The sequence below is a fragment of the Cavia porcellus genome, unplaced genomic scaffold (assembly GCF_034190915.1).
Source record: "Cavia porcellus strain 051 isolate PalLab524CR breed Dunkin Hartley unplaced genomic scaffold, mCavPor4.1 scaffold_19, whole genome shotgun sequence".
Taxonomy (NCBI): Eukaryota; Metazoa; Chordata; class Mammalia; order Rodentia; family Caviidae; genus Cavia; species Cavia porcellus.
In genome coordinates, this window is record NW_026947502.1 from 23,463,817 (window position 1) to 23,491,692 (window position 27,876).

The 27,876-nt window shown below is 45.2% G+C and overlaps 1 protein-coding gene across 1 annotated transcript in view; it reads right to left on the reverse strand.

Moving 5' to 3' along the window:
• Slit3 (slit guidance ligand 3) overlaps window positions 1–27,876 on the reverse strand; it is a 590,749-nt gene that overhangs the window by 528,917 nt on the left and 33,956 nt on the right. Inside the window, exons 2-3 of the mRNA XM_003473328.5 lie at window positions 6,672–6,743; window positions 537–608 (exon numbers count right to left, since the gene is read on the reverse strand). Coding sequence (XP_003473376.2) covers window positions 537–608; window positions 6,672–6,743 — 144 coding nt within the window. The remainder of the gene's footprint in view (window positions 1–536; window positions 609–6,671; window positions 6,744–27,876) is intronic.

Sequence of the window (27,876 nt, forward strand, 5' to 3'; positions counted from 1 at the left end):
CAATGTGTTCCCTCATGGAAACGTGTGGGCTTCCTAACAGAAGCTGATGCTCACTCCAAGGAAGAACAGGCACACGGAGGGCTATGCCCACTTGCCCATCTCTCCTCTCCCAGGAGAATGCAGCTGAGGAGTCTGGGGAGGAGTGAACCTGGGGAGGAGCGTGCTCTCCTTGCGGAGGAGTGGGGAGTATGGGATTCTGGCTTCCATGACAGGTTAAGTGCAGGCTTCCCTCCTCCATAGAAGCGAAGGCTGAGGCTTGCCTGAAAGCCAGCCTCATGTACAGAAACCCAGAACAAACTCAAGCTGAGGAAGAAGAAAAACCACCCCCAGAGGCAGACCCCATCATTTTTTCAAGAAAAAGAGTTTAAGTGGATTTCAGTGTCTCTATAACATGCATTTGGTGGGCTTTAAATGCAACAGCAAACATTTCATTAAACTTTAACATGTTGTTTTTAACTAGGCCACATGATCCATTTATAAAATGAATACAAACAGACAAAAAACACTATTTAAGGCAGGGGTTGTGCTTTACTTACAATCGCTCCAGCTGCTTCAGATCCTGGAAGGCGCCTCTCTCAATGATGCTGACCTGGTTGTCTTCCAGATGTCTAGAACCAAAAAGCAGCAAGGGTCAAGGGTAAGCTGGGCGAGGAATTCTCATATGAGGCCACTGGTCATGCAGTCAGGGTCACTTAGCCCCTTGCGACACCCTCTGTACCCCTCCAACTGGAATGGGTGTGGCAGGACAAGAAAACTCACATCCCAGCTTGGTGTCACGGTAACCAGGGTTTCACCGCCTGCACACTTCTACCTGACAGATTGGTTTCCATGCCTCTATTTTAAGAATGTTCTCAGCAAATGCCCCCCAAGCACTGCAGGATGTTGCACAGAAAAGGAAGAGGTAAAAGCCGCTTCTTAGAAAAACCACACAAATATTCATCATCTCTTCCCCTGGAACTCCCTCCTCCAAGGATTCAAAAATACTTCATTGAAAAGGGCCTTCCCTGCTCACCCTAGTAGAAAGGGTGAAGAGACTGTATTGCGAGACAGCTGGCTGCAGCTAAGCAAAGCAGCCTGCTCCGTGGACTGCCCTCACCCGGGGCCTGGCTAATCTCAGCCTCACGAGGATGGTCACAATTGCTCACTCTTCCCATCCCCAGCCACAAGCTTCACTCACATCCTCCCAGAACATGATTAAAATACCCTAAATACTCTGCCCAGGAGAGTTGGATTCATGTGTGTAGCATATACTTAATAACTGAGTGTACAATGAAACATGTTTCCCTGACTTAGAAACAGCACCTTAAATGGATTATCTGAGCAGTAAAGAAGGGTAGAGTGAGTCTGCACTCTGCGTGGAGCAGACCCCGAGCCAGGAAATGAATCAAACTGTATGTGATGGCTGAATGGAAGTGGGGAGAATACAGCTGGACTGGAGGTGTCGCCTGGAAGAGAGACTCGAGAAGGGCCATGGGGTCCTCTGGACTCCACGGACTTCCACGATGGCTGGCCCAGATGGGACATCCCCTCCAGCACTCTTAGCCCTCGGCTTCTGTGTCTCATTTTCCAGTCTAGTTCCCAACTACAGCTAAGGCAAAGGAAGGCAGCACTTCCTCCGTCACCAGGCCCTCACTTCCTGTCTGCTTAGCCAATGAAGGAAAATTAAAGGCCACCCTGGGCCATGCCACATATTGATTTTGTATCAGGGAAAAGGCTTTAACTTCTGACTATCAAAGTAAGTGAGGGTATTTGATTAGGCTCAATGACATTTCACCTTAGTGTTGCCAAGTATCAACCGGGCAGAACTATCAGTCTGGGAGTCAGCCAGTTCACTGCAGTCTTCAGCACCCTGCAGTTTCATTTATGTCACTGCTGACCCTCATACATGAGGCCCCTCACAGGCTGACTAGATCCGAGGTCCCTCACTAGATGTGGAAGTGACTAAATGGAGCGATCTAGAGCCCTTCGAGGAGAAATGACACATACACAGTTACACAGCCAGCTAGGGGACATAAACCCTGTAGGCTCAGACTGGTACAGTTTTCAGATGCTGTTTAGAATCCCAGTCCTGCTTATCACTGGCTGATGGTATTACATTGCACTAGGTAGTCAACCTCTTGAGACTCAGTTTCCTCCCTGTAGAGAAAATAAAACGTCACTTTGACATGTTACAATCATACAAATGGAACAAAAATTTAATCAAGCACACAATCTGAAGTACAATTAGCTTAATAAATGTTCCTTCCCTTCTTTCTCTTCTTTCCCATCCTGCCATATGGCATGGAGGCTTTGGAAGGCTAACAAATTCACACTCGCACAACTTGCTAAACAGGGAGCCAGCACAGTGCTTAGTGACTGGGTAGTTTGTTCACTAGGCTTCTATAATCAATCAGTCAATCAATCATCAATAACAAAGCTTGCTGTCATTATTTGCCAATTATAAAAAGGAGTAATTTTAGGGGAACTGAGGGGCACATTGTCTCTGGGTTTCTGAAAAAGCCTAACTCTAACTTCCTGTGATTCGTGACACTCTATACTCATTAAACTCACACTATTAGCTTCTCTGTAACAGGGGTAAAAAGTGAAACAGGCACCTATGTGACTCCTGCCCCTTTTCCACCTTGCTGGGCCCTGGGAAGGCTGATTTTCATTGCCTTTCTCAGGAAACATCTTGACCTCTGGTTTGCTGTGGAATCAGTGAGTAGGAATCACCAGCAAGTGGGAAGACCACAAGAGGGCTGTAGGAGTGGCCGAGTCGCTCTCTTCTTTCCTGGCCAACACACTTCAGATTGACTGTGTCCCTCTACCTCAGGCCACAGGTACTGTCAGGCAGTCCCTGGGTACTGGACACTGGTAGTCACTTCCTCCCAATGCTCTGAGAGGCCCAGGAGCAGTAGTAGTTAGTGGGGCCCTGCTGTCAGGAGCCTGAGGAGTGTATCGTCTCTTCTTGAATTCTCTTACCCTACCCACATCTTTGAAATTGTCATGGTTTATGTTTGTGTCCCCCAGGCCTCATGAGTTTGCATTGTTCATTTGTGATAGTTCATTGTATAGTGCTTGGATTGATGGTGTCAGTGCTCCACCCACATAGGGGTGGAGCCAGGATGTGATGTAATGGCAGGAAGAAGGTGTGTCTTTCTCTTTGCTGGTTTGAGTTTGCTGTTTGCAGCCGCCATGAACTGCAGCCCAGCCATGCCCGCCTGTCTTGAAGCCAACTGAGTGTGGACTGAAACCTCCAAAACCTGTAAGAAATAAACCTTTCCTTCCCAAATTTGGGCTTCAGGTATTTTGTCTCCTGATGAGCATAAAGTAAGTAAGACAGAAATTAACTTTATTTCTCCTCATTTGCCTCACATGTCATCTCGTGTCAGAAAGTTACGCAGACCCCTTCCCTGAGATCTATTTCCCAGATCTATCAGAGCCCAGCCTAGCACTTAACGGCTCAATATAAAACCATCATTTGGTAAAGCAAAGATGCAGTGAGTGGAGGAGCCATCACAGCCCCATCCCAACTCCTAAGCTGAGACGCAAGCCAAGAGCAAGCAGGAAATCCAGGGATACCACCCTCATTTTGCTGAGCAGAGGCAAGACAGGGGATCTAAGAAAGGATGCGTTCCCAGAAGGGCTGCCAATCGCTGGAGTCTGTTCTGAGTTAGAGGGACACATACTGTGTTCATTTAAGCTCTTCAGCATTGTTTTTTTTTTTTTTAGTTTCAGTTTTAGCACTGGCTCAGAATCGGAAATTGCCCTCATGTGATGATGGTGGAGGCGGAGTTTAATTATTTTATTAACCCCATTTGGGATAAAGCTGGTTCCCACATTGTAAATATAGTAGAGCCCTTAAATAGATTACTAAGAAAGGGAACACAATTGATACCACCAGAAGAGATCCTTTCCTACTCCCACCCCATGGGAGAAATAACTGTCACGGGCACCTCTTATTTCTCTTCCTTGAATACGCTTCACTTACAGAAAATTGCCTTAGGATGGAACCGAAGCATACCAATCTCTGTTTCATCTGCTTTCACCAATTCACCTGCACCCTATTAACAGTTTTTCAGGGAAATGGGTGGCAAGCTCAAGTTATTCAAGACAATTGAGCATTTTCTGACTTCACTAAAAGTTGTAAATAAGAAGCATATATAGGAAATGTGCCAAGATGTGAAGAAAGCTTTTAAAAAAAAAAGATAGTCATGTAGATTACTCAGCTAAAAAGGAGCAGACTGAGAGAAAATATGGTGAAAATGTTTGGATATTTTATTGGTGTTAGAAAGCATTTCTGCTCACAGATTCTTTCACAGGAATAAAGGGCCACTTGAATGAGATTGTCTTTGAGTTGATAAGCAATAGAATGAAACATAGTGTATTAATAGAGTCTATAAAGTAGGGGTAAAAGGCTTTTTGGCACTGCTTATCAAAATAAGAAAAATGTACCAATTAACTGAAAAGATAAACTGTAGTCAAAAGAATGTTATAGACCATCCAGAAGATATTAATATGATCTTTTGTGATTATTTTAAAGTTTCTATTTGCAGAGAGCAGATAAGAAAATTGGAATTCTTATTAGTCTTTCTGATGTAACAGTAAGAAAATCAAAGGGTTATTTTTTTACTTGGCTAAAAAATGAATTATTAGGTGAAATTTGTGACTTATAAAGGGAAATTTCTCACAGATGCAGGGAAGAAATTGAAAAAAAAAAACGGAGGTTAAGCAAGTATCTATTTTTTAAACTGGGTAAATGATCTGGAAGTAAAAGTCTACTTTTTATATTTCTTCAATAAAAATTATTCTAAACTGAACCTTGGATTTCTCCACCCTTATCTCAGTCTGACCTTGTCGGAGTCACTTGACAGATGCAGAGCTGCTGGGGCAAAAGAGCAGTTTGCATGGGATGGATTTTCTCTCTGAGGATGATGAAAGGAGCATGTTCAAGACCAAAGAAAGGAAAACATTTCAGTGGGGAGCATCTGGTAGTAGCTGGATGCCCAGAACTCAGAAACATATTTCCCCACACTCTGACACTCAGAAAAATGCAGGTAAGCCCTGCACATCAGTGGTACATTTCTTTTCAGTGCTAGAAACTAGACCCACCCACGGTCTTGCACATACTAAGCAGACACTCTGTCACTGATCAATATTCCTAGCACCAGCTGCATTTTTAAAATTGGGTATACTTTACTGTCTTAGTTTTCGAAGTTTTCTAGAATGCATATACACGGCAGCACTGTATGCATGTTAGAAGGCACACAGTCTGGGTCCCAATTCCAACTCCTTCGGTCACCTGCACTGAAACTCCCTATCCTATCTTGCTCTGTCCCTCTCTGCTGCAAAGAGTTGCTCATAATAATGACAGCCTCATGTTACCATTACAAAATGCTATGCTTGGTCCATGGAAAACATCCTGCACATGTTGGTTGCCATTATTATCATCATTAATAACACTTATTAAATCAGGAAAGTAATATTAGAAAAGTAATACTTCACAAGTGCTACTGAGAACAAGTATATACTGTGTATGATAATGTTAAAACCATAAAACAATCTGTGTGTAACCACATGAGATGAAAAGACTGCTATCTATTTGTTTCCAATACCGAGGCTGAAAGAGGTAGAGGGGCTTCCCAGAAGTAGCATGAGCAGGCTGGAGATTTAGCTCAGCGGCATAAGCACCTGCCTTGCAAGCAGGCAGTCGTGAGTTCGATCCCCAGTACCAATAAAAAGGAAAAAGACCAAAAAAAAAAAAAAAAAAAAAAAAATTTAAACCAACACTTATAAAAAAAAAAAAAAAAAAAAAAAAACCTCTAAATCAAATCACAATCTGACACTTCCTAGTCTGCATACAAAATTCTATTAGTAAAAGAAAGAGGTGACTTCAGGTACCAACACCAGTTAAATTTAGTAAACATTTGCCAGCGAAAGGTCTGTGACGCAAATAACACCAACGCAGTGGCTAAATTGCCCAAGTTACTCTCCAGGGCTCACTTTTGGGTCAAAATCAACTTCAGAGAAAAGAAAGAACGAGGAATTAATTGCTACTCTCTTGGACCTCTGGGTGGCTCAGACTTTTCAATGGACAAGGTTGGGGGAAGTTTCTTACCATTCCCAGACTTAAAAATCCGTGAAAGTGTTCAAATTTCAGCAAAGGAATCCAATATTCCTTGCCTTCATGTTCCATCCGTGGCCATCTAAAACTTTGCTACCTGTCTGCACAGCTGTGAATATTTAGCAAGGGCTGTGACCTTGTCTGGCCCTCTCTCTCCCTTTTTCCCTCCTCTCCATTAAGTATCAAGATAAATAACATTTGTCCTGATTGCTCTTTTAGTGCACAGGTTGGAGAAGAAATTACAATCTCTATGGAAGGGAAGCATGGTTAGTCAACCTGCCATTGCTGTCATCCTGTAAGCTGGGCATGCTGATTTATTCAGTTATAGCCTTCTGTTTTCCCTGTCACTGGAACTGAGTTCTTCCATCAATCTCACCCAGCCAGCAGCATCCGGACACAGAAGGTGATACCTGTGAGCACTTGGATACAGTAATGAAGGGCTTTCTGCTGTAGAACTGTGCATTCCTGTTGCCCAGCGCTTCAGAGTGTGATGTCAGGGCACTGGAACATTTTCACAAAGCCAAAGAGCTGAAAATGCGAATGCATTACAGAGACATTTGCTACTTACAAGACTCGGAGGTTCTTGAGCCCAGCAAAGTCCATCTTGGTGATCCTGGTGATGTTATTTCTGTCCAGGTCACTGCAATGGAGTGATAATTCAGGTCAGATTTTTGCAGGTTACATTTATGGTCTATTCAATCCAGACTGGGTTGGGCTGGAGGGACGTTGCTTGTCAAGGAGAAGGCAATTACAATGATTAATGATATCCCTTGAGCATGCCCAACTAGCCTTAAGGATATTCTGTGGAATAAGCCATTCATTATGCATTTAGCAGAGGTCTGTTATATTTCTCTGCCGTCTGGCTTCTGTGGGTCCTTCTCCAAGTAACATACTTTTCCCTGCATGCCTACCACCCATAGTTTTCATATCATGTCATACATAGTGTCTGACCCATATTTCCAATGCTAGGAATTTCAGGAACATATATCTGATCTAGGCCAAGTTTATAAGCACCCTCAATTCCTCTGACCACAACAATTATTTCAGGGATGAGTGGATGACTTAAATTAACAATAACTCTATCCACTAGGATTGCTAAACTGCTTAGGGTTCCACTCAGAACAGACAGTATCCCAAAAATTGGGCATGGTGTCAGATATCTGTAGGGTTAGTGCTGTGGGAGACTAAAGAGAAAGAGTTACAAGTTTGAGGTCAGCCAGGGAACTCAGGGACTTAGTGAGATCCTACCACAAACTAAAAAATAAAAAGGGCTAGGAATGTAGCTCAGTGTGAAGTCCTTGGGTTCAGTCTTCAGTACCCTTCTACTGCCCCCCTGCACCAAGGAAAGGTTGTTTTTAAGAGGCAAAGCAAGATTCTATGAGTTCACTTATGCCTGAAACTATGTACTGCTGCATTTTGATATTACATGCTATCTCCTTTGTATTTTGGTTTAAGTCAGTTTGAACTGAATTTTCTATCACTTGAAACCAAAATGAATCATTACTGACTTTGGTATATAGCGAGACACTAATAGACAAGACAATCTTCTCCAACAGACAAACTGAACGTGTCCTTCTTCCAACTAGTTTTCAAACTCCCTGAGGGGAAAGTTCATGTCTCATTTAACTCCATAGCAAAACACAGTAGAGTACATGGCCAGCACATAGCAGAGATAACTTTGCTAATCTCATACATTAAGATGGCTGCATGGGCTATTTCTGCTCCACTTGCAAGTTTAAATGGTTGAAAATGGCCATAAAGAGGAGACTTTGACATGCAAAAACTGAAAGCTTTATGGTGGTAGCACTGGGTCAGGATGAAGGGTATACTCTGAGAGTGGAAAACCAGAATGAAAGGAAAATTGAACTTAGGAGTGATCTGTGAACAACTATATAAATATTCACTGTCCACTAAAGTTATCTAAGGCTACTGGATGCAGGAAAAGAGACCATGAAGAATATGTTACAATTCATAGTATGGATCCAAAACAATTAATTTCCATATATTATGCCTGCTTTATGAGAAACTTATCAAGGACTTTGGCCCTTAGAGTTCTACAAGCTATCTGTAAATTTGATTTGCAGGACATTTGATCTCCAGGACATTTATATTCATTACTTAATGACAGGACCTGTTCCAGACAATGTATCATTAATAGATTTCACTATTGCACAAATACAATGAAATATATGCAACATCACTAAGATATATAACCTTATGGGGTCACAAACATATATGCAATGTGTCACTGACCAAAATGTCATCAGAGGACATATGATTTACTAAGAGGCATTACCAGGATAGGTCCCCAGCCAAATGTCCACACTTCTTTAGTTTTGTTAATCAAAGCCTAAAGTTTCCATCTTGCAAGTATGGCCCTGAAGGATTTGGGAGTCACACGTTTGATAAAGGGAACCAGGAAAGAATTTACAGGCTCTATCACTTTGTAAGAGGATCAATCAAATTTGAGAAGGAATTAGTTTTCTGATATCAAAAATAATACTGAAATTGCTGAGTACGGGGGTGCATGTGTGTTATCCCAGCTACTGGTGGTGGTGCGGGTTTCACAAAGAAAAACTCAAAGTTTGAAGCTGGCCTGGGCAACTTAGCTAGCCTGTCTCAAAATAAGAAGTAAAGTGGATTGGGAATATAGCTCAATATTCCCTGGGTATAATCTGCAGTAATAAGAAAGAAACAAAGAGTAAGACTAAAATAAAATTCAAGTGCATCCCCAAGTAACCTGATCTGCGTACCATCTTTATCTCATCCAGTTTTCACGACTTAGAACCCCCACCCAAGTAGATCTCTAGCTAATCTGTGAAGCAGAAGGCAGACTGAGCCTTCTGAGGCTACGTGGGATGTTGGTAAAGGGAGAGCAAGAAGTCTACTGGGAAATAAAGGCAGTTGGCCGGGGCAAGAGTTAGACACCAGGAGACAGATACGAGTCTGTGCGAGCTCCTTTGCACATAGCACAATGTTCTCACCTCCCGTAGGAATTGAGTTGATGTCTGGAGACCTTGACAACTGCAAATATGACAATGCAACTAAGAGTTTAATTACCAAGACACAGCTTGGTATCATAGCAGCTTGTGCTGGTGGCTGCAGCACCAACATTTTGAATTAATATTCATTATGGGAAAGAGTACAATATGTGCATCCAAAATGCTGCAGACACAATAGGATGATGTCTCCTGGGGGTTTCCCAGGTACAGAGTCAGTGTGTGAGAGGCTGAGCTTCAGGAGCAAACACTCCTGAAATTAGACACCCACCCTGCCTCATAAAATGATGTCAGAGCAGTTCATTTTCTTTCTGAGGCCCTGTTTCTCCACTGACTAGATCGGGATGATAACACTGATCTCAGCAACCTATGTGAGTTAAATGAGATAATGTATACACTGCACTTAGCCAGCACTTGTCAAATAATCCTGGCGGCTATGATTACTGTAATTAGTTTAAGTGCATCTCCTCTACCTCCACTCTGATAATTCCGCTTGCTAAGAGAAGTTGACCACTGCAAACTTTGTGCCTCCACATGAATTTTCCCCAAGAGATTGCCTGTTGGCATGCTGTCTTTCTACAGATGAAAAGAGAGCTGTATTTATTTTGTGGCTGATAAACAGAATGACAGCACAGGAGTGGCTCCCTCCTGCCTCTGCATCAGAATATTTTTGTGACAACTATTTCCATAGTATCTGGATACAGGGGGCCAGAGGGAAGGAAGATGCTCTCCCAGTCCACTGAGCTCAGGAGCTCTGTTCCTGGCCTGTGTCTGCCTCCCCAAACATACACTGCCAGAGAGAAGTCAGTGCACATGGGCTTTGAAGGGAGACAGGTCCAGGCTCAAATCTCGGTTCCATTCCCACACCCCAGCTATGTGTATTTGAGTAACTCATTTATTTAATTTCTCTGAGCCTCCAAGCTTGGTATAACCTCCTCTGTTTGCAGACCATGGGACAGTGAGGAACACTGGGCTTCAAACACTCTTGGTTAAACACGAGAATCCCTTCAATTGAGACTGAGGAGAGGCTGCCAATCCTACCCTAGTCCCCATCACTCCAAAACTGTACTTTTTCATGATTTTTCAATCTTTAGTCCTGGTCTTTGAGGCAATCAGTACATGTCAGACCTGGATGAGCTCTGAACCATCAATAGACAGCGTGGTCTCAAAGGAGATGATCCTGAATGAGGAAGCAGTACCCGAATCTGGGCCTTGGATAGGAAGTGTTTTAAAATTATGGCTGTGATTGGTTCTCTGACAGGTATACCAGGCTCTAAACATTCAGCTTGCCTGGGCCAAACAGAAAGGAATTTTCTTGGGCCCTGTATGAAATATGTAGTACAGTAAATATATACGTGCAACAATATATCCTTTAAAATATTTTATTATAACGTTTGTGGAGTGGGGTGGGGGGGATTGGCCATAGTCTGCAGTTTGGACAGGCCCAGTAGCAGGACCATCTCCAATAGACATGAGCAGGCAACAAAGATTGTGGGGAATGATTGTATGGAACTTTTGGCTGTTTGGTTCTGTCTATCAATATACCTCTATTGCATCCTTGAGCAGAAGTAATGCATGCTGCCTTCATGCCTGAGTCCTAAATCTTCCTGTCCAATCTTCTACACTCTTCCTTGTCCCTCACCCTGGGCTTGATTCAACAGATACAGTGGACCGCATGTCCACACAGTCCCCATACAGTGCTGTCTCTGGACAGCAAATGGAAAAAGGCTGGGCCCGTGGGTGCTGGCATGGAGTGGAGACCTCTCCTCCCCTGCCTCCCACTTACCCACATCACACTCAGACATGTTGCAGCAGTAATTCCCAAAGCAGATTTGGGAACTATTTGTTACAGCAGACAAATCCTTTCATTTTTCTTGTCTTTGCAACAGCTCTGACAGGTAGATATTATTACTTCCCTTCAACAGATAAAAATTCTGTGGGTCAGGCTTCTTAGGAGCTGCTATTTGCTAAAACCCACTCTATGCACTAACCACTGTGGTAAGGACTCTGAGTTCATTTTCTCAATCCAGACAGCAATCATCTGTGGTACGGACTGTTATCTCATTTTTCACATGAGGAGGTTGATGCTTAGTCTCTCATACCCTGCCCCTCAGAAGCTTTTTACCCAGAAAGGAACTTGCCATGAGGTCACACATCAGTAAATTGCAAGCTTGGAATTTGAACCTTGTTTCTCCAAATGCAGAGGGCAGGTTTTTAGCACATCGGTCTATCTACTGTCTGTCTATGTACTACTTGAGTGTAAGCATATTCTACTATGTCATGTTATCTCTCCCAGGGAGAGGGAAAGTGTGTGAGTCTGAGAATGAGAGAGAAATATGCATAAATACGATATGACAGAACAGAAACTCCCAGCCCCACGCCTTGAAAGGAAAAAAGAAAATAGGAAAGAAGGAAAAGAAAGGCACATTGTTGGTGGTCTTGCTGCCTTTATTCCAGCCAAGATGGCACGCTCCCTCCGCCGCATCCCAGTGAGGCCAGGGCCAGTGGGAATGCTGAGCCTCTCTGCAGAAACCGGAAAGAAGGGCTGTCTGCTAGCCTTTACCCATGTCTGGTGCCTGCCGGGTTGCACATCATAGGCCATGCTGCCTCCATAAACAGGCATCACCATGGTGAGCTTCTGAATTATTTCCCCCTATCCCCATCAGTGAGTTATAAACCAATGCTAAGACTTGGAGTTCTGTGGCATTTTCATTTATTTTTGACACCTTGGGTGGAGCAGGAAGGAAGAGGAATTCAGAACAACATCTGAAAAGAATTAAAGAAAATATGAAACAAACTGACATTTTCTAGGACATGCTACTACCCTATCTTGGCACATGCATATTTGTATTCTTTTTTAAATTCATTTTGCAGCATTCCTGCAGAAATCTTTTTGTGCTGTGGGACATTTGGGAAGAGGGAGCAGCAAAACTATACCCCAAGTAGAAGAGCCTCATGTGGAGAAAGGATGTCTGTGGAAAACACAGAACATGCGAATTTGAATCCCAACTTCTGCACTTCTTAGCTGTGTGGCCTTGGGAAGGAGATATCTTTATTGAGCCCCAGATATTATTATGGTTGTTATGACTTTTGTAAAACATGACTCCAAACATCACCTGTACAGGATTACCCTCAGGCTCAAGAGGAAAAGTGTGAGAGGAAGTTCTTTCTTAACAGCATTCAGAGCAGTTCATTTTTTACCCATAGCCAACAACTGCTAGGAAGAAGATGCAACCATGTAGGCTCAAAAATTTACTCCAGAAAAGGTGCTTATCTGTGCTGGAGAAACATACAGACGGTCCCAACTTGTGGTGGTTTGACTCAGGATTTTTTAACTATGTTGGGTACTAAAAAAAGTACTCAACCCAGACAATCATTCTGTTTCTCAATAAACTACATCAAGAATCTAACACTTTGCAGTAAAGTAGGCTATGTGTTAGATGACTGTGCCCAACTGTGGGCTAATGGAAGTGTTCTGAGCATGTTTACAGCAGGCCAGGCTAAGCTATAGGTTAGTGTAATAAATTCATTTTCAACTTAGTATGTTTTTCCAATTCACAGTAAGCATATTGGCATGCAACCCTATCCTAGGTAAGGAGTGTCTGCGCATCATTGGATAGCACAACACTGGTTCAAATCTGTCTTTTAACACTACCTGCTCCCTGAACAAGTACACACAGAGTGCTGCCTTCTGGGTGGCAGGACAGAAGATAGGATCTCAACAAAAGGTGAACTTTATGAGCTGTCACACAACATCGTAGTTCCATGTTACATGCAAGCAGAGATGAGCTCTTAACTTTTTGGGCATAATGTACACAGGGTACTTGAGATGAGTAGGGGCTCAGACATTACGAAGTAAAATTCCTGTCGATTTTAAGATCTATAATTCTCACATTTTGGAAGCCATAATCAACTTAATTTCAAAATTAGAAGAATATAGTTTGGTCCTTGCCCTCAAAGCTGTAGTTGAGGAGATGAACTACGAATCATACGAAAGTCAGAAAGCAGGCCAAAAATTTGCAAAATTAAATGTCAAGAGATGCAGTCTGAATTCCATGAGGAATTGACAAGATGGGGCACGTGGGGCATCAAGAGCAGGGAGTCAGAGGAAAGCCGGGGACAGGAAGGGAGGGTACCATGCTGGTATCCTGACAGCAGTAATGGTGGGCTTACAAAGAAATGAAGATGCTGAGGACAAGCTAGGAAGTTTTGAACAAGATTTTGGCTGTCGTGAAAATTCCCTTACCTTGGGGCTGGGGATTTAGCTCAGCGGCATAAGCGCCTGCCTTGCAAGCAGGCAGTCGTGAGTTCGGTCCCTGGTACCGATAAAAAGGAAAAAGACCAAAAAAAAAAAAAGAAAATTCCCTTACCTTTCAGATCTCGAAGCATGATTGGAATCTCAGAGATTCCCTGCTCAGGAAAGGGGAAAAGTCACCAATGGAGATGTCTTGTGGCCCTGATTTCCAAGCAAACCAAAACCAGTGGCCAGGTGGCATGGCCCCAGTTACAGGTATCTGCTCTCCATTCTTTCCCCTGGGAGGCTGTCACAGAGCTGGCTCCTGGGTCCTTTCACCTCCCCGCGACATGTGCAGAAGATGTAAAGGAGCTACAGAATGCACACAAGGAATTCATTCTCCCGGCTTCCTCCTTGAGAGCGCACCAAGTTAGCTGGTGTAGTTCCCAAAGGTCATGACTTCTCTTTGGGACTCTGTGGGCTTCAGAACCTTTGCTTCCTCTTATCTCTTCTGGCTTACATATAGAAACTGCCCACTGGCTTTCAGACCCGGCTTTTACAACACCCCTTGTGGTTTCCTGAATCACACTCACACCTCTAAAATAGTCCCCATGCAAATCAACCCTCCTTGAATACTGTTAGAACTTTTCACCTGTCTTCGGTTCCTTACTTACATTTATTCACTCAATAGATATGTCTTGATCGTTAAGTTTTAGGGGCTGCCATACATTCTAGGATACAGTTGGAAACAAAGGGGCCATGCTTCCTGCCCTTGAGAAACTCAAGAGTTTGGTGAGGAAGAAATAAATAAAGGGAGTAATTGCCATAGACTGTGATAGACACTTTACATCATAGATAGATTTAAATAAATAAAGGAGTAATTGCCATAGACTGTGATAGACACTTTGCATCATAGATGGGCTGTTTCCTACAATGGACAGATAATAATTTGGATGTTGCTGGCAACATTTTCTATTGCAACTGTTCAACTCTTCTTTATTCATCTCACACTACTCAACTCTAGTGTGAAAGTGGCCATAGGACCATACAAAAGTGGCATAGCTGTGTGCCAATAAAACTTTATCAACAAAAAGAGGATAAATGAGACTAGATTTGGACAAAGGGGCATAGTTTATAGACTCCTACTCTATACCATACCGGAAGCATAAATAAAAGCTTGTGAGAGGGTATGAAGGAGGAATATAGGATTGTAGAGGCAGGGGAAGCTTGCTAAAAAAGGCGACAGGAGACCTCAAAAGTGAGCTAGGCATAGCCAGGTTAGCATAGGAATATGTGAGAGGAAGAAAGGATTCCAGGTGAAAGAAATGGCCCACAGACATACCTTAGGATAAATGCAAGCAGATGGGGTGGGAGCTGTTAGAGCATGTCACAAGGAAAAGGAAATCTCTCCTTCCTTTTACCTTTCCTTCCTCCCTCTCACCCCCTCTCCCTTCCTTTCTTCATTTATTTATTCCTTTCAGCCTCCTTTTCTTCCTGCAACAAATTTAATAAACAGCTCACAGCTAAAGAAATAATGTTGAACGATAAAAAAGTCCCTTTAAAAAAATTTGGCAGACAGATTGTAAGGTGGTCCCTAAAGTTACCACCTTTCCTTCTCCTTGAGTGTGGCCAGGACTTGAGACTTGTTCCTCACTAGCAATATACAGTGAAGGTGAAGGGGAATCCTCTCTGAGACCTGTAATACTTGTCTTACTGGGGAACTCATTCATCTGCTCTAGCTGTGATGAAACAAGCAACTATGTTAGAGAGACCTACATGGAAGGAACCCAGGGCAGCCTCCACCAACCACCGGCAGGAGCTGTGAGAACCAAAAGCCCTCCATCCAACTGGCCACAAGGGACTGGACTCTGCCCACAACCTTGAGGGCTGGGAATTAGACTCCTCCCCAGTCAAGGCTTGGGATGAGACCTCAGCTTCAACCAACCACCACGTGAGACCCTGACACAGAGGCCCATGTCAACTGGAGACAAGAGCTGTGTGTGTTCACTTAAGCAGCCAAGTTATTAAGCAGCAAGAGAAAATAAATATGGCAGGAAATATGCAACTACACGCAAATAACAGGAGTACAGATTACAGTAAGGAAATAGGCAAGAAATAGTTTCAGGGTGAAGAAAAGAGGATGAGATAAGTAGGAGAAGTGGAGGCCCTGCCTTGTCTTGGGAATCAGGAGAACTTCTCTTGAGAGGAATATTGGGTCTGAGAACAAAAGGAAAAGGAGGTGGCTGTAGGAAAAGCCAGAAGGAGAGAGAAGATTCCAGCAGGCGAAAAGAAACAAAAAGCCTTGAAGAAGATATTTAGAAAGTCTAAGCAAAAACCAAGGAGGCCCACAGGGAGGTGTCTATTCTGGAAACTCCAGATAGGACCACAGGAGCAGGTGACATCCAGCTGGAGCATCTATGGAGCTGACACCAAGCTTTCACCAATCAGAACCGCACAAGGGGACAATAATGACTGATTTAGTTGCCATCCACCTCTTTCCCTGAGAGAAATCCCATCCCCTTCAACAGGATTAATTCCACTCAAATGCCAACCTCTCCTCCAAAGCTGAAGGGCAAGGTGGGTCTCATCCCTGTTCTCAGCTTGCCTCATTTATTTTTCCCTTCTTTATACCCCAGACCTTTACTGAGCACCTATCAGATGCACACATTGTGTTAGGCACCCTTAACACACACATTCCTGTTGTTTCTCAGGCTTGAAACCCTCTGTCTCCTCATTCCATCCAAATCCTAGTGCTATGTGATGGGTGAGTTGTCTGCCCCCAAAAGATATGTGGAAGTCCTAATTGATGCTTATCTGAACCCAACCTTATTAGGACATAGTCTTTGCAGGTTTAAATGAGGTCATTAGGGTGAGTCTTATCCAATACAATACTGTCCTTATAAAAACACACAGAGACACACAAGGATAATTCCTAGTCACAGAAGTCATAGAGATGAGAGCAACACAGCTGAAAGCCAAGAATACCCAGGATGCTGGCTAATCCAGAAGCTAGGCAGCACAGAAAAAAGGATCCTGTCTGTGCAGATCTGAGAGGGAACGTGGCCCTGCATTTCAGATTTCTAGACTCCAGACATTGGGAAGAATAAGTGTCTATTGTTCGAAGGCCACTCGCTTGTGATACTTATTACAGCAGCCCTAAGCAACAGGTACACCCACTTGTTAGTCTCGTCAAGCTCCGCTGCGCCCCCTGCAGCCTTCCCCAGCAGGTGCAGCCCACGCAGCTTTCTCCCTTCTCTGAACCTCTGGATGCTTTGGCCTCTGCACAACCCATTTTGGTCTTTCATCCCATTCCTTCCCCCTTCATGTGCTGCTGCCTGTTTTCTGAATGTTCGTCTCCTCTCCCCAAGGACCAAGGAGTACACTCCCCACACTTCCTCCCAACACCTAGATGAAGTAAGGTCCCTTGGCGACATTTGGGAAAATGAGTCTCCTTGAAATAATGAGGCAAGGGAGCTTAAAGGTTGTTTTTGTTTTTTCATAATTTTCTTGTCAATATTGTCAGTGTTTTCTGGGGTAAATATTATTTCTCATGCTTCGCGCCCCATAAAAATGTTGAAGAAAGTGGCCGAGTTGACCTGAGATTCTCCCTAGAGCTGTGATTCTCCCCAAGGAGAGTAAAACTATTCAAGACTCTGATTATCTGGCCAAAGAAGATGATTTCAGCTGAGCCCAGGGGCAGTTCTCAAGAACTGCTTGCACCGTTGTATCCTGATGGGTGTCATTTTGCCTTTGTTTCCTCTCTAGCCAAAAGGAGCTAATGCATCCAGCCACCAATCTGATGGAAGACAAAAAACAGCATGAGGATCATCTAATTTCTATCCCCCCAGCTCTCAGGCATCTGTGTTTCCTTGGGGATCACCTTCATAAAGCTCTTATCTCATGCTTTATCTCTCCAGACCCCTCCTCCCCGAAGCATTATTCAGGAATTCTTTGATTTTTTTGCACTTTATTCCCATCAGTTATATAACTACATACAAGTTTAAAAACATATGCATGCATTCGGGAAAGAAATGACTGAATTTGATTTTAAAAACTGGCTTCGCACTACCACAGTTGTTTGGGAACTAAGCCTCCCTGGGCTACATTTTTGGCTTGGCAACACTCTCGCATATATAATTTTACACCTGCAAAAGCTTGCAGCCAGCTCTGTGCAGACAGCTACCTGCAGGGAAAAAAGCACAGGCCAGACAGGGGGCAACCTGGATGGTTGGCTGTGGTTGTGGTGAAGACTCTGCAAAGAGAAGAGGCGAGTAGGGTCTCTATTCTGTCTTCCCTTGTGGCAGGAGCGATCTACCCATCTTATTCTGCTCAGCTTCATTCCCCATCAACAAAGGGTATGCGTGGAACACAGAAAGCTTTTTGCAGAGGGCAGCAGAGGAGAGCTGCAAACTGGTAGCCCTCTGGCATATGCTGACCTGCAGACATGTTTAGTCTAGTTCTCACCGTGATTTTCACATGCACAAATTAATTGCCAAATCTAGAGCATTTCATATACAAATCTGGAATTCTAGCCTCTCTCCAAACATCAGACAATTGGATAATTCTGGGCCTTCATGGCCACCATAATCGGGGGCTGCATACTTTGGCGGAGGCTTGTGCTCTGTAATTTACCAGCCCATCTGACCAGTTTCCTAACTTAAGTTACCTGCTCTATTCTCATCAGCATTTGGGATTGCCATCCCTTCTACAGAACATAACTCTGAAATCAAATAGCCTGGGCTTTAATTTTAACAGACAGTGATATGATTTTAGGTAAGTTATTTAGCTTACTCCTAAGTTTGTTTCATCATCTTTAAAATGGACATTAGTAATAGTTTCTACCTCTTAAGATGTCTTGAGGATTAAATGAGATGATACATATAAAGTGATTCTATTCTTGGCTTAGTCACATAGGAAGTGTCAAGGGATAACCAGTGCCAGCCATTTGTTGACTATTATCCAGGCAAAAGATGAATACTTGTAAGACAGACAAGGTGTTGGCAGGACCTCAGTGCCTTGTCAACACCAAAGGGGGACCTTGTCTCATTCACAGACTTCCCCTTCTGAGCTCCCTTCCTGGGCACATTCTGAGAGACCCTAGATTCTACTCTCATAAAAAAAAAAAAAAATAGATATGTAACCTGTTGGGAGCCGCGTCTGTGATAGCTCGCCTTGCGCGGCGGACGTGCGGCCTGTGGTAAAGAGCAAAGCCTGAGGTAGATTACCCCTCCCATCGAATATGTTAGTTTCCTGCTTACCGCGTAAACAACCCGCTCAACAATATAGTCTGCCTGGCAACTGATGATGTTAGCCAATCAGCTTGCCTTGCTTACTTTAACATGATTGGACACTGTACCCGTATATATACCGGTGCCACCCCTGGGCGGAAGAAGAAGCCAGGTAGAAGCCCAGAAGTAAAAGCCCAAAAGGAGCCGCGGAGAGCGGACCGGTAGAGGCTTTGGGGCAGACTGAAGCACAAAAGGAGCCGCGGGGAGCGGACCAGAGGAGGCTTCAGCTGGGGGAACCCAGGGCAGGCTGTACGGAGAAGAAAAATAAAAAAAAAAGGTTGTCCACTACCAGACTTTGTCGTGTGTCCTTCCTGCCGGCCGGGAGCGGACATCGACATTTGGTGGCCCGTACGGGGACTGATCACCCCCGAGACGTGGAAGTGGACAACGCTCCAGTACAGAGCTGCGAGACAGGTGAGTTGGGGATAAGCCTGGGCTCTGGGTGGCGCGCACCTACAGGGCTTTTAGACTCCCCTCAGGCTCACGCGTAAGTGGCGGATTCCTTGGGCCTCACGCGGTGAGTAACATATTAAAAGATGGGAAACATGTTAGGTAGCAACACTAAGAGCGAGGGTGGTTGTGGAGAAAGCTCTCAAGAGCTTACAAAAGTACGCAGGGTATCTGAGCAGGCCCAGTCAGGGAGCTCCCGAGAGGGGTCCGTCAAGGGGAACAAGGATGCTAAGGAGGAGGACGGGGCTCTAGCCTCGGAGTCGTCTGACTCCGAGGACGAGGGAAAGTTGAATGGCAAGGAGGCCAAAGAGACCAGCTGTCAGGAGCCTAAGTCGCTCAATAAGGAGTCGCAGGGTTCTTTTCCAGCGTTGCCCCGCGAATTGCGCTCTGCTCAACCTGGTCTGCGGAGGAGTAGAGAGCTCCTGAGCGCTCCCCGGCGCGAGAGGGAGGCGAAGCCTTCCGCCCCACCTTGGGGGCCGTTTCCGGAGGCGATTCCTCGCCACGAGGCGGCCGCCTGGGAGCTCTCTCCCCTTTCGCCAGAACAAAAAGTGATGCACGGGCCCCCATTTTCCGCCCAATCACGGCCGCTGTCTTATGCTCCGCCGCCGGCGGGTTGGTATTTTTACAGGCGGCTTTGGCAGGGGGGACGCTTGTCTCATGAGGTACATCCACCTGGGATAAATAGTGGCCCCTACGGGATATTTCCTGTACAAGTAGCTATGGGCCAGGGACGCAATGTATGGGAGCCTTTTGAGATAAAGCAGATTAGAGAACTTAAAAATACAGTTACAACCTTTGGGCCGACTGCGCCTTACACCATTGCCATGCTGGAGAATCTGTCTTCTGGGCCCCTCACCCCCGCGGACTGGATTCAGCTGGCAAAGGCGTGTCTGCCCTCGGGCAGTTACCTGGATTGGCGAGCCTGGTACGCAGAGTTCTCTGCAGAGCAGGCTGAAAAAAACGCCAATCGGGGAAACCGGGGGTGGAACAAGGAAATGCTTATGGGAGAAGGTCGGCACGCTGATGACCAGACCCAGTTCCCCGGCGCTGTCTATGAACAAATCAATGCCATAGGGCTCCGCGCCTGGAAACAGGTAAGTGGTGCCGGAACAGCCTCCTTGTGTCTTTCAAAAATAATTCAGGGTACCACAGAGCCATTTGTTGACTTTGTGGCCCGAATGCAAGATGCTGCCGATAAGATATTTTCTGATCCGGGAGTGGCTCGACCGCTGGTAAGGCAGCTGATTTTTGAGCAATGTACAAAGGAGTGCAAGGCAGCGATATCTCCTCATAAGAACAAGGACCTCAACGCCTGGATTAGGATATGTAGAGAGATAGGGGGGCCGCTCTCCAACTCGGGAGTGGCTGCTCTCCTGGCCGCGGCTGTACAGCAGAGGGGACCTCGCGGGTTAGAAGGGGAATGTAAGGCTAAAGGGTGTTTTGCCTGCGGGGAGCCAGGACACATTAAACGTCATTGCCCAAACAATGCAGATGCTAGGCCTCGCCCTAGGAATGAAGAACCATATGTTTGTGGGCGATGCAAGAGGGGATCACACAAAGCTGAGGAGTGTAGGTCGGTCTTTGATGCTCAGGGCAACCGTATTTGTGGACGAGATGCTAGAGGGCCAAAAAACGGCCAGAGGGGGCCCCCTTCACAGGCGGGCCCCCGCCCCAGAGACAGGACAGCTCAGGGTGGCAGCCTTCAACAAGGGCCACCCCTGGGTCAACAGGTGTGGACCTCAGTGTCGCCTCAGGACTTATATTAGTGCCTGATATGGGTGTTCAAGTGGTTGAAACCACCTTTAAGGGACCGTTACCCGAAAATTCCGTGGGTCTGGTGATCGGGAGATCCTCCACGGCCCTTCGGGGTCTCACAGTAGTCCCAGGGGTCATAGACTCAGACTACACAGGACATATTAAAATTATGGTTCAATCTCTTGTGGGTACTATGGTAATCAATAAAGGAGACAAGATAGCGCAGCTCTTGCTGCTCCCCAGTCTCCACAAGAGATTTCCCTCAAAACAAAAAATTAGAGAAAGTCAAGGTTTCGGTTCCTCAGGGGAAGTCTTTGAGGGACTCCATATGACACTTGGTAAAAGGCCCATGTTCTCACTTAAGGTCAATGGCAAGAATATAACAGGGCTCCTAGACACAGGAGCTGACCGTTCCATTATCTCCAGAAAGGATTGGCCTTCCAACTGGCCCACCAACACTACAGATAACACGCTACAGGGCCTGGGGATGGTGTCAGCTCCTCAGGTTAGTGCTTCAACCCTGCTCTGGTGCGATGAGGAGGGTCATCAGGGCCATTTCCAACCGTTTGTGTTGCAGTTGCCAGTGTCTCTATGGGGAAGGGACATCCTCACTCAGATGGATGTCACGCTTACGTCAAACTGCTCCCCCCAGGCTAAGGATATACTCAGGAACCAGGGATATACCCCCGGCAAAGGCTTGGGCAATGCCCTACAGGGTCGGACATCCCCAATACCAGTAGAGAACAAAAAAGGTAGGCAAGGGCTGGGTTTTTCTTAGGGGCCGCTGAAGAAGCTCTCCTACCCACTTCGATCAAAATCACCTGGAGGTCAAATGATCCGGTTTGGGTACCTCAGTGGCCCCTGCCTAAGGAGAAGCTATTAGCCTTGTCAAAAATAGTCAGTACACAACTTAAATTAGGACATATTAAGCCGTCAACCTCCCCATGGAACACCCCCATTTTTATAATTAAGAAAAAGTCTGGCAAGTGGAGGCTGCTCCATGATCTAAGGGCGGTCAACGCACAGATGCAGCCCCTGGGGGCGGTCCAGAGGGGGCTGCCAGCTCTCTCAGCCATCCCTCAGTCCTGGCCAGTTTATGTTATAGACCTTAGAGACTGTTTCTTCTCAATTCCCCTACACCCAGAGGACACTCATAGGTTCGCCTTTACTTTGCCCACCATTAACCAAGAAAGCCCTGATCTCAGATACGAGTGGGTAACGTTGCCCCAAGGTATGGCCAACAGTCCCACTATGTGTCAGATTTACCTTGATTCCCTACTGGCTCCCCTACGAAAATCCTTTCCCAAGATAAGATGTATGCATTACATGGACGACCTTTTGCTCAGCGGCAGGGACCCAGACATGCTAAATAATATGCTCAGCCAGTTGGTCGAGGCCCTGAGACAAGCTAATCTGCATGTTGCCCCCGACAAGATTCAGGGAAGAAAAATGGTGACCTACTTAGGCGCGAGAATCTCCCCTATGCTAGTCTCTCCGCAGAAGGTCACCATTAGGATGGATGGCATTAGGACCCTAAATGACATGCAAAAGCTATTGGGAGACATTAATTGGATTAGGCCATATTTACATATACCAAATTCAGATCTCAAACCCCTGTTCGACCTTCTAAAGGGAGACCCAGATATAGCCTCCCACAGGAGGCTCACTCCTGAGGCAAGAGCTGCCTTACAGAGAGTGGAAAAAGCCTTAGGTGGGGCTACCTTACACAGAATTAAACCAGGGCGACCCTTTGATGTCTGTTTGCTACAGACTAGTCTACAGCCTACAGCGGTGATTTGGCAGAAAGGACCACTACTGTGGATACACCCTAAGGTCTCACCTGCAAAAGTCATAGAGCATTACCCGGAGACAGTCGCTTCATTGGCCCTTGAAGCGCATGATAGAGCTGTCCAACATTTTGGCTCAGGACCACAAGCCATCCGAGTACCCTATACTGCCAGCCAGATCAAGACCCTGGCTGCCTACATAGATACCTGGGCCATTCTGAGATGTGTTTTCCATGGGGATATAAACAATCAATACCCTAAAGACCCTATCTTGTCATTTGTCACTCAGCACCCTATAATTTTTCCAAAGGTTACTGCCTCTGAGCCATTAGTCCTAGCAACTACAATATACACAGATGGCTCCAAGACGGGGATAGGCGCCTATGTGATCCTAGGCAAGCCCCCGGTTACCATACAATTTAAACCAGATCAGCCTCAGGTGGTAGAACTGCAGATCGTTAAAATGATTCTTGAACGGTTCTCAAAAGCCATTAACATTGTCTCCGATTCTAGGTATGTGGTCAATGCTATGCAAGTGCTTGAGACTGCCAGTTTAATTAGATCCACTTCCACAGTGGCTGGACTGTTCCTGTCTATCCAGACATTGCTTCAGAACAGACACCATAAGGTCTTCACCACCCACATAAGAGCACATACATCCCTGCCGGGGCCCATGGCACAGGGGAATGCGGCTGCTGACACTGCCACTCGCCCGTTATGGATTTTTACCTTACTAACACCAATCGAGCGAGCCCGTGCCTTCCATGATAAGTTTCATGTTAATGCCAGGACACTAGCAAACCATTTCCATGTTTCTAAAACAGATGCACGAGATATCGTGCGACTATGTGACTCCTGTGCCACATACAAACCTGCCATACCGATGGGAGTAAACCCTCGAGGTTTGATCCCTGGTGATGTTTGGCAGATGGACATCACACATATACAGGAGTTTGGGACTCTTAAATATGTTCATGTTTCCACAGACACCTGTTCTCACGTCATATTCGCAACAACAGAAACAGGTAAAAAAGTGTCTAATGTGATCAATCATTGCCTGGCAGCTTGGGCCGCATGGGGCAAACCAAAAATATTAAAAACTGATAATGGACCAGCCTATATAGGCAAAGCCTTCAATGAGTTCTGCAAAATGATGGAGGTTCAATTAAAACATGGTATCCCATACAATCCCCAAGGTCAAAAAATCATTGAGAGGGCTCATAGAAGCCTCAAAGAAATTTTACAAAAACAAAAAGGGGGAGTAGGCCAAGGCCTGGCCCCAAAGGCACGATTATCCATGGCACTATTCACACACAATTTTTTAAATTTAAATAATGATAATCGCTCCCCAGCTGTGGAGCACTGCAACCCTTCCCCCAATCATAAAGGGTGGGTGAAGTGGAAAGATGTCCTGACAGGACAATGGATGGGCCCGGATCCAGTGGTCAGCTGGAACCGAGGCGCGGTTTGTGTTTTCCCACAGGAACCGGGACGAGAACCACTGTGGATACCGGAGAGACTGACACGGGCAACAAAGCCCTCGACTGAAGATCAGACCTGCCCTACTGGAGATCCATCACAGACCAACCAATAAGATGAATAGAAATAGCGGTAGCCCGAAATGGACAAGAAGATCCTCAGACATATGCATGGCTTGCTCAATTGGCCCACGACCGAGTCTAGATATGGCGGGCATCCCTCATTCTCCTCCATAAGGTGACAATACACAGCAGGGTAGGTGAGTCAATGACGGGTAAGAGCGTGCCTCCCCAGCACGACTCGACCTAAGCCAGGCCCTACCCCATCCTGCACGTAAGCCGCTGGACTGTTAGATGCTGCCCAGGTCTAAATTTCTCTCCGAGGGGATTTCTTTACGGAGAGAAAATGAGTGCAAGCTTGTGTGCATCCAGGTTCCGTCCAGTTTGTGCCTGGCCCTAGAAAAAGGACGAGGGCCTCAGGGCCTTGGCAGACCATGGCATGGCCAACCAGGGTCTAAGCCAAGGACCTACGGTGGGCCTACACATAGGACATAAGCCTCTGCACCCAGTCCAGGAAGGGCTACGATGCGCACATTCATAAAAAATAAAATAGGGGGAGATGTTGGGAGCCGCGTCTGTGATAGCTCGCCTTGCGCGGCGGACGTGTGGCCTGTGGTAAAGAGCAAAGCCTGAGGTAGATTACCCCTCCCATCGAATATGTTAGTTTCCTGCTTACCGCGTAAACAACCCGCTCAACAATATAGTCTGCCTGGCAACTGATGATGTTAGCCAATCAGCTTGCCTTGCTTACTTTAACATGATTGGACACTGTACCCGTATATATACCGGTGCCACCCCTGGGCGGAAGAAGAAGCCAGGTAGAAGCCCAGAAGTAAAAGCCCAAAAGGAGCCGCGGAGAGCGGACCGGTAGAGGCTTTGGGGCAGACTGAAGCACAAAAGGAGCCGCGGGGAGCGGACCAGAGGAGGCTTCAGCTGGGGGAACCCAGGGCAGGCTGTATGGAGAAGAAAAATAAAAAAAAAAGGTTGTCCACTACCAGACTTTGTCGTGTGTCCTTCCTGCCGGCCGGGAGCGGACATCGACAGTAACCCTACTTAAAGTCTTCTTGTGATGACTTTAATAACACAGTCTTGGTAATGACCATCAATCCAAATCTCCACCCTCTACATCTCTCTTACCAAGGCCAGCATCTTAAACCCTTCCAAAGTATCCTCAGAAGTCCTTTTTTTAGAACTCATCTCCATGCTGCCTGGACATCTTGTGACTGAATGGCTCCTCAAATAATTGGAGTTTGAGAACAGAATCCCCAAAAGAGATTAGGGTCAGCCTTCCAAAAAGTGGCAGGAAGCACAGGGAACATGATATGGCCGAGATGGTGTCACATGTTCACCAAACTGCTTCACTCCCCTCTGAGGAAAGCAGCAAGATTAAATTTCCCATACCCTTTGCATCTAAGTGGGACCATGGGATCACTTTCTGATGAAAAGAATACGGATGGAAGTAATAGCCACCATTTCCAGACAAGGTGATAAAACATTCTGCACAGCATGATACTGTCCTTCCATCTTTTGTCTCCCTGGCAGGCAGAGACCACATGTCAGGAGTGGCAGTGTCTCAGGCTGGAAGGAGCTGGATACCTAAGTTTCAACCACCCCACTACCCAGACCAACTGCACTGAACTTTGACAATAGGAGGAAGAACAAATATAGTTCTATTATTTTGCCCCTGATACATAACTTGTTCCTTCAGTAAGGACTTGTCTTTGGTACTTGGTACTTGGCAATATATCATCGAGGGAAAGGCTGGGCCAGAAGTTAAGACACCATGGTATGTCTTACTCTATTTCTAACTTACAATGTGATCTCGGAAACATCACTTCCCCAGTTTTAAAAGGAGGAAAATAAACCAGTTGACCCACTAGGGTCACAATCTATAATTCTTACCAGCATTTGGACTCCACTAATCCATATTATCTGAAACAAGATTTTTTTTAAAGATGGCCACCTAATTCCAATCATAAAGATATATGCTGCAGCCAGTTATGTTTGGGTCTATGTAAATTTCTACCAAATCAGTAATTATTATGCAAGAACCAGTGTGTACTGTCTACCATGGGTCAAGCTATGCCAAGTGCTTCAGTTTCAAAGCCTGTTGCCCTCATGCCCAGCTTAGAAATCAACGCTATCAGTTGCCCCATGTTACGAATGGACAAATGGGAGGCATGAGAAGATTAAGGCATGTGTCTGTGGTTATGGTCACCAACTCAAAGGACTGAACCAGCATTTACACCCAGGAAGTTAGATATCAGTGCCTGAGAATTTGTCAATCAAAAACAAATAGAATCCTGCAAGGTGAAAGACAAATTGAAATCACCTGGTCACATAATTTTAGTAACATACTCCAAATTTTAGTTAATAAAATACAACTTCTGAGGACCTAGGGTCATATCTTGTTTATGTCTGAATCCCCAGAATTCAACACAATGCCTGGCACATAAAACACACAAATAAATGTCTGATGAATGACTGAATGATCTGAACTTTAGCTCTGTATTAAATTATTTTAATCAAGTTAGGCTTGCTCTTCATTAAGGACAAGTTGAGATCCAAGGTAAAGTCAGTGTTTTCTTTATAATAGTAAATCTGGGCATCAGGACTAAAGAGACCATATAACGTACAGTCCAAACTTCAAAACTTCTGTGACTCAAAGATAACATCACTAATTATTATATCAGGAAAACAGATAGGAACTGGGACTGTCCAAGGAAAATCAAAAGCAATCAAAATAAAAATCAAGAGCAATACCAATGGTCATCCTAGGTATAGCCACAAAACTCCCATGAGAGAGGCAGTGACAAAGGAACTACTCACAAGGGGGCCTGGCTGTCTTCTTGGGAATCCCCTCTTCCTTTCCACATGGGTTTGAGGACATTTTCTAAATCTATGGCAACTTGCAGGACGTATCATGATTTTTACCTCTGAATGGCACAAACCTCCCAGCCCAACCAGCCACAGAGCATAGCCACTGTTAACTTGTAAAGTAGGTGCAGTAATCACTTTAAGAAAGAGGAAGGAGCAGCCCGAGGAATGCAATGATTGCTGCAGGAATATAAACATGGCTTGCATTGGAACCACCTACATACTTTGTATAAACACTAATAAAGTGAGTTCAAGCTGAGCTGTGACTTTAAAGGAAATTCTTCCCCATAAACATGTCCTGCCATGCCCTAATAACTCTTTAATTTGATGCACATTTGGGAAGGATGATTCGCAGTAATCACAGAATAATGTTAAGGTCTGTTGCGAAGGAGGAGTGGCAGGGAGGGAGGGGATGTGATGCAACTTGGAGCTAACACCATCTCCCAGAGAGCTGGCCTTGTTGTGCATTTCACACATGGAGGGAATTTGCCGAGTGACATGCAGGAAACCAGAGACAGGTCTGTGCAGGTCCAACACAAGGAAACTCTGGGTGTCATCCGATGGCACCATATAAGATTCCTGGCTAGTCCGTTTCTAGCCTGCTTCTCTTGCTGGAGAAAGGAAAGGGGCTTCCACTTGCAAGTGGTCTTTCCAGTTTCTAGACCAAGGCTCTCCTCATTCTGACTACAAAATGGCTTAACAGATCCTGCTGAACCTGAGGATCTTTTTTTTGATGACCAAATAAAATAATGTAAGAGAAAGAAATTTATAAACTTTAAAAAGTTGCATAAATATAGGAAATCAGTGCTGCTGGAAAACTAGAAAAATTATGACTAATTTGCCAC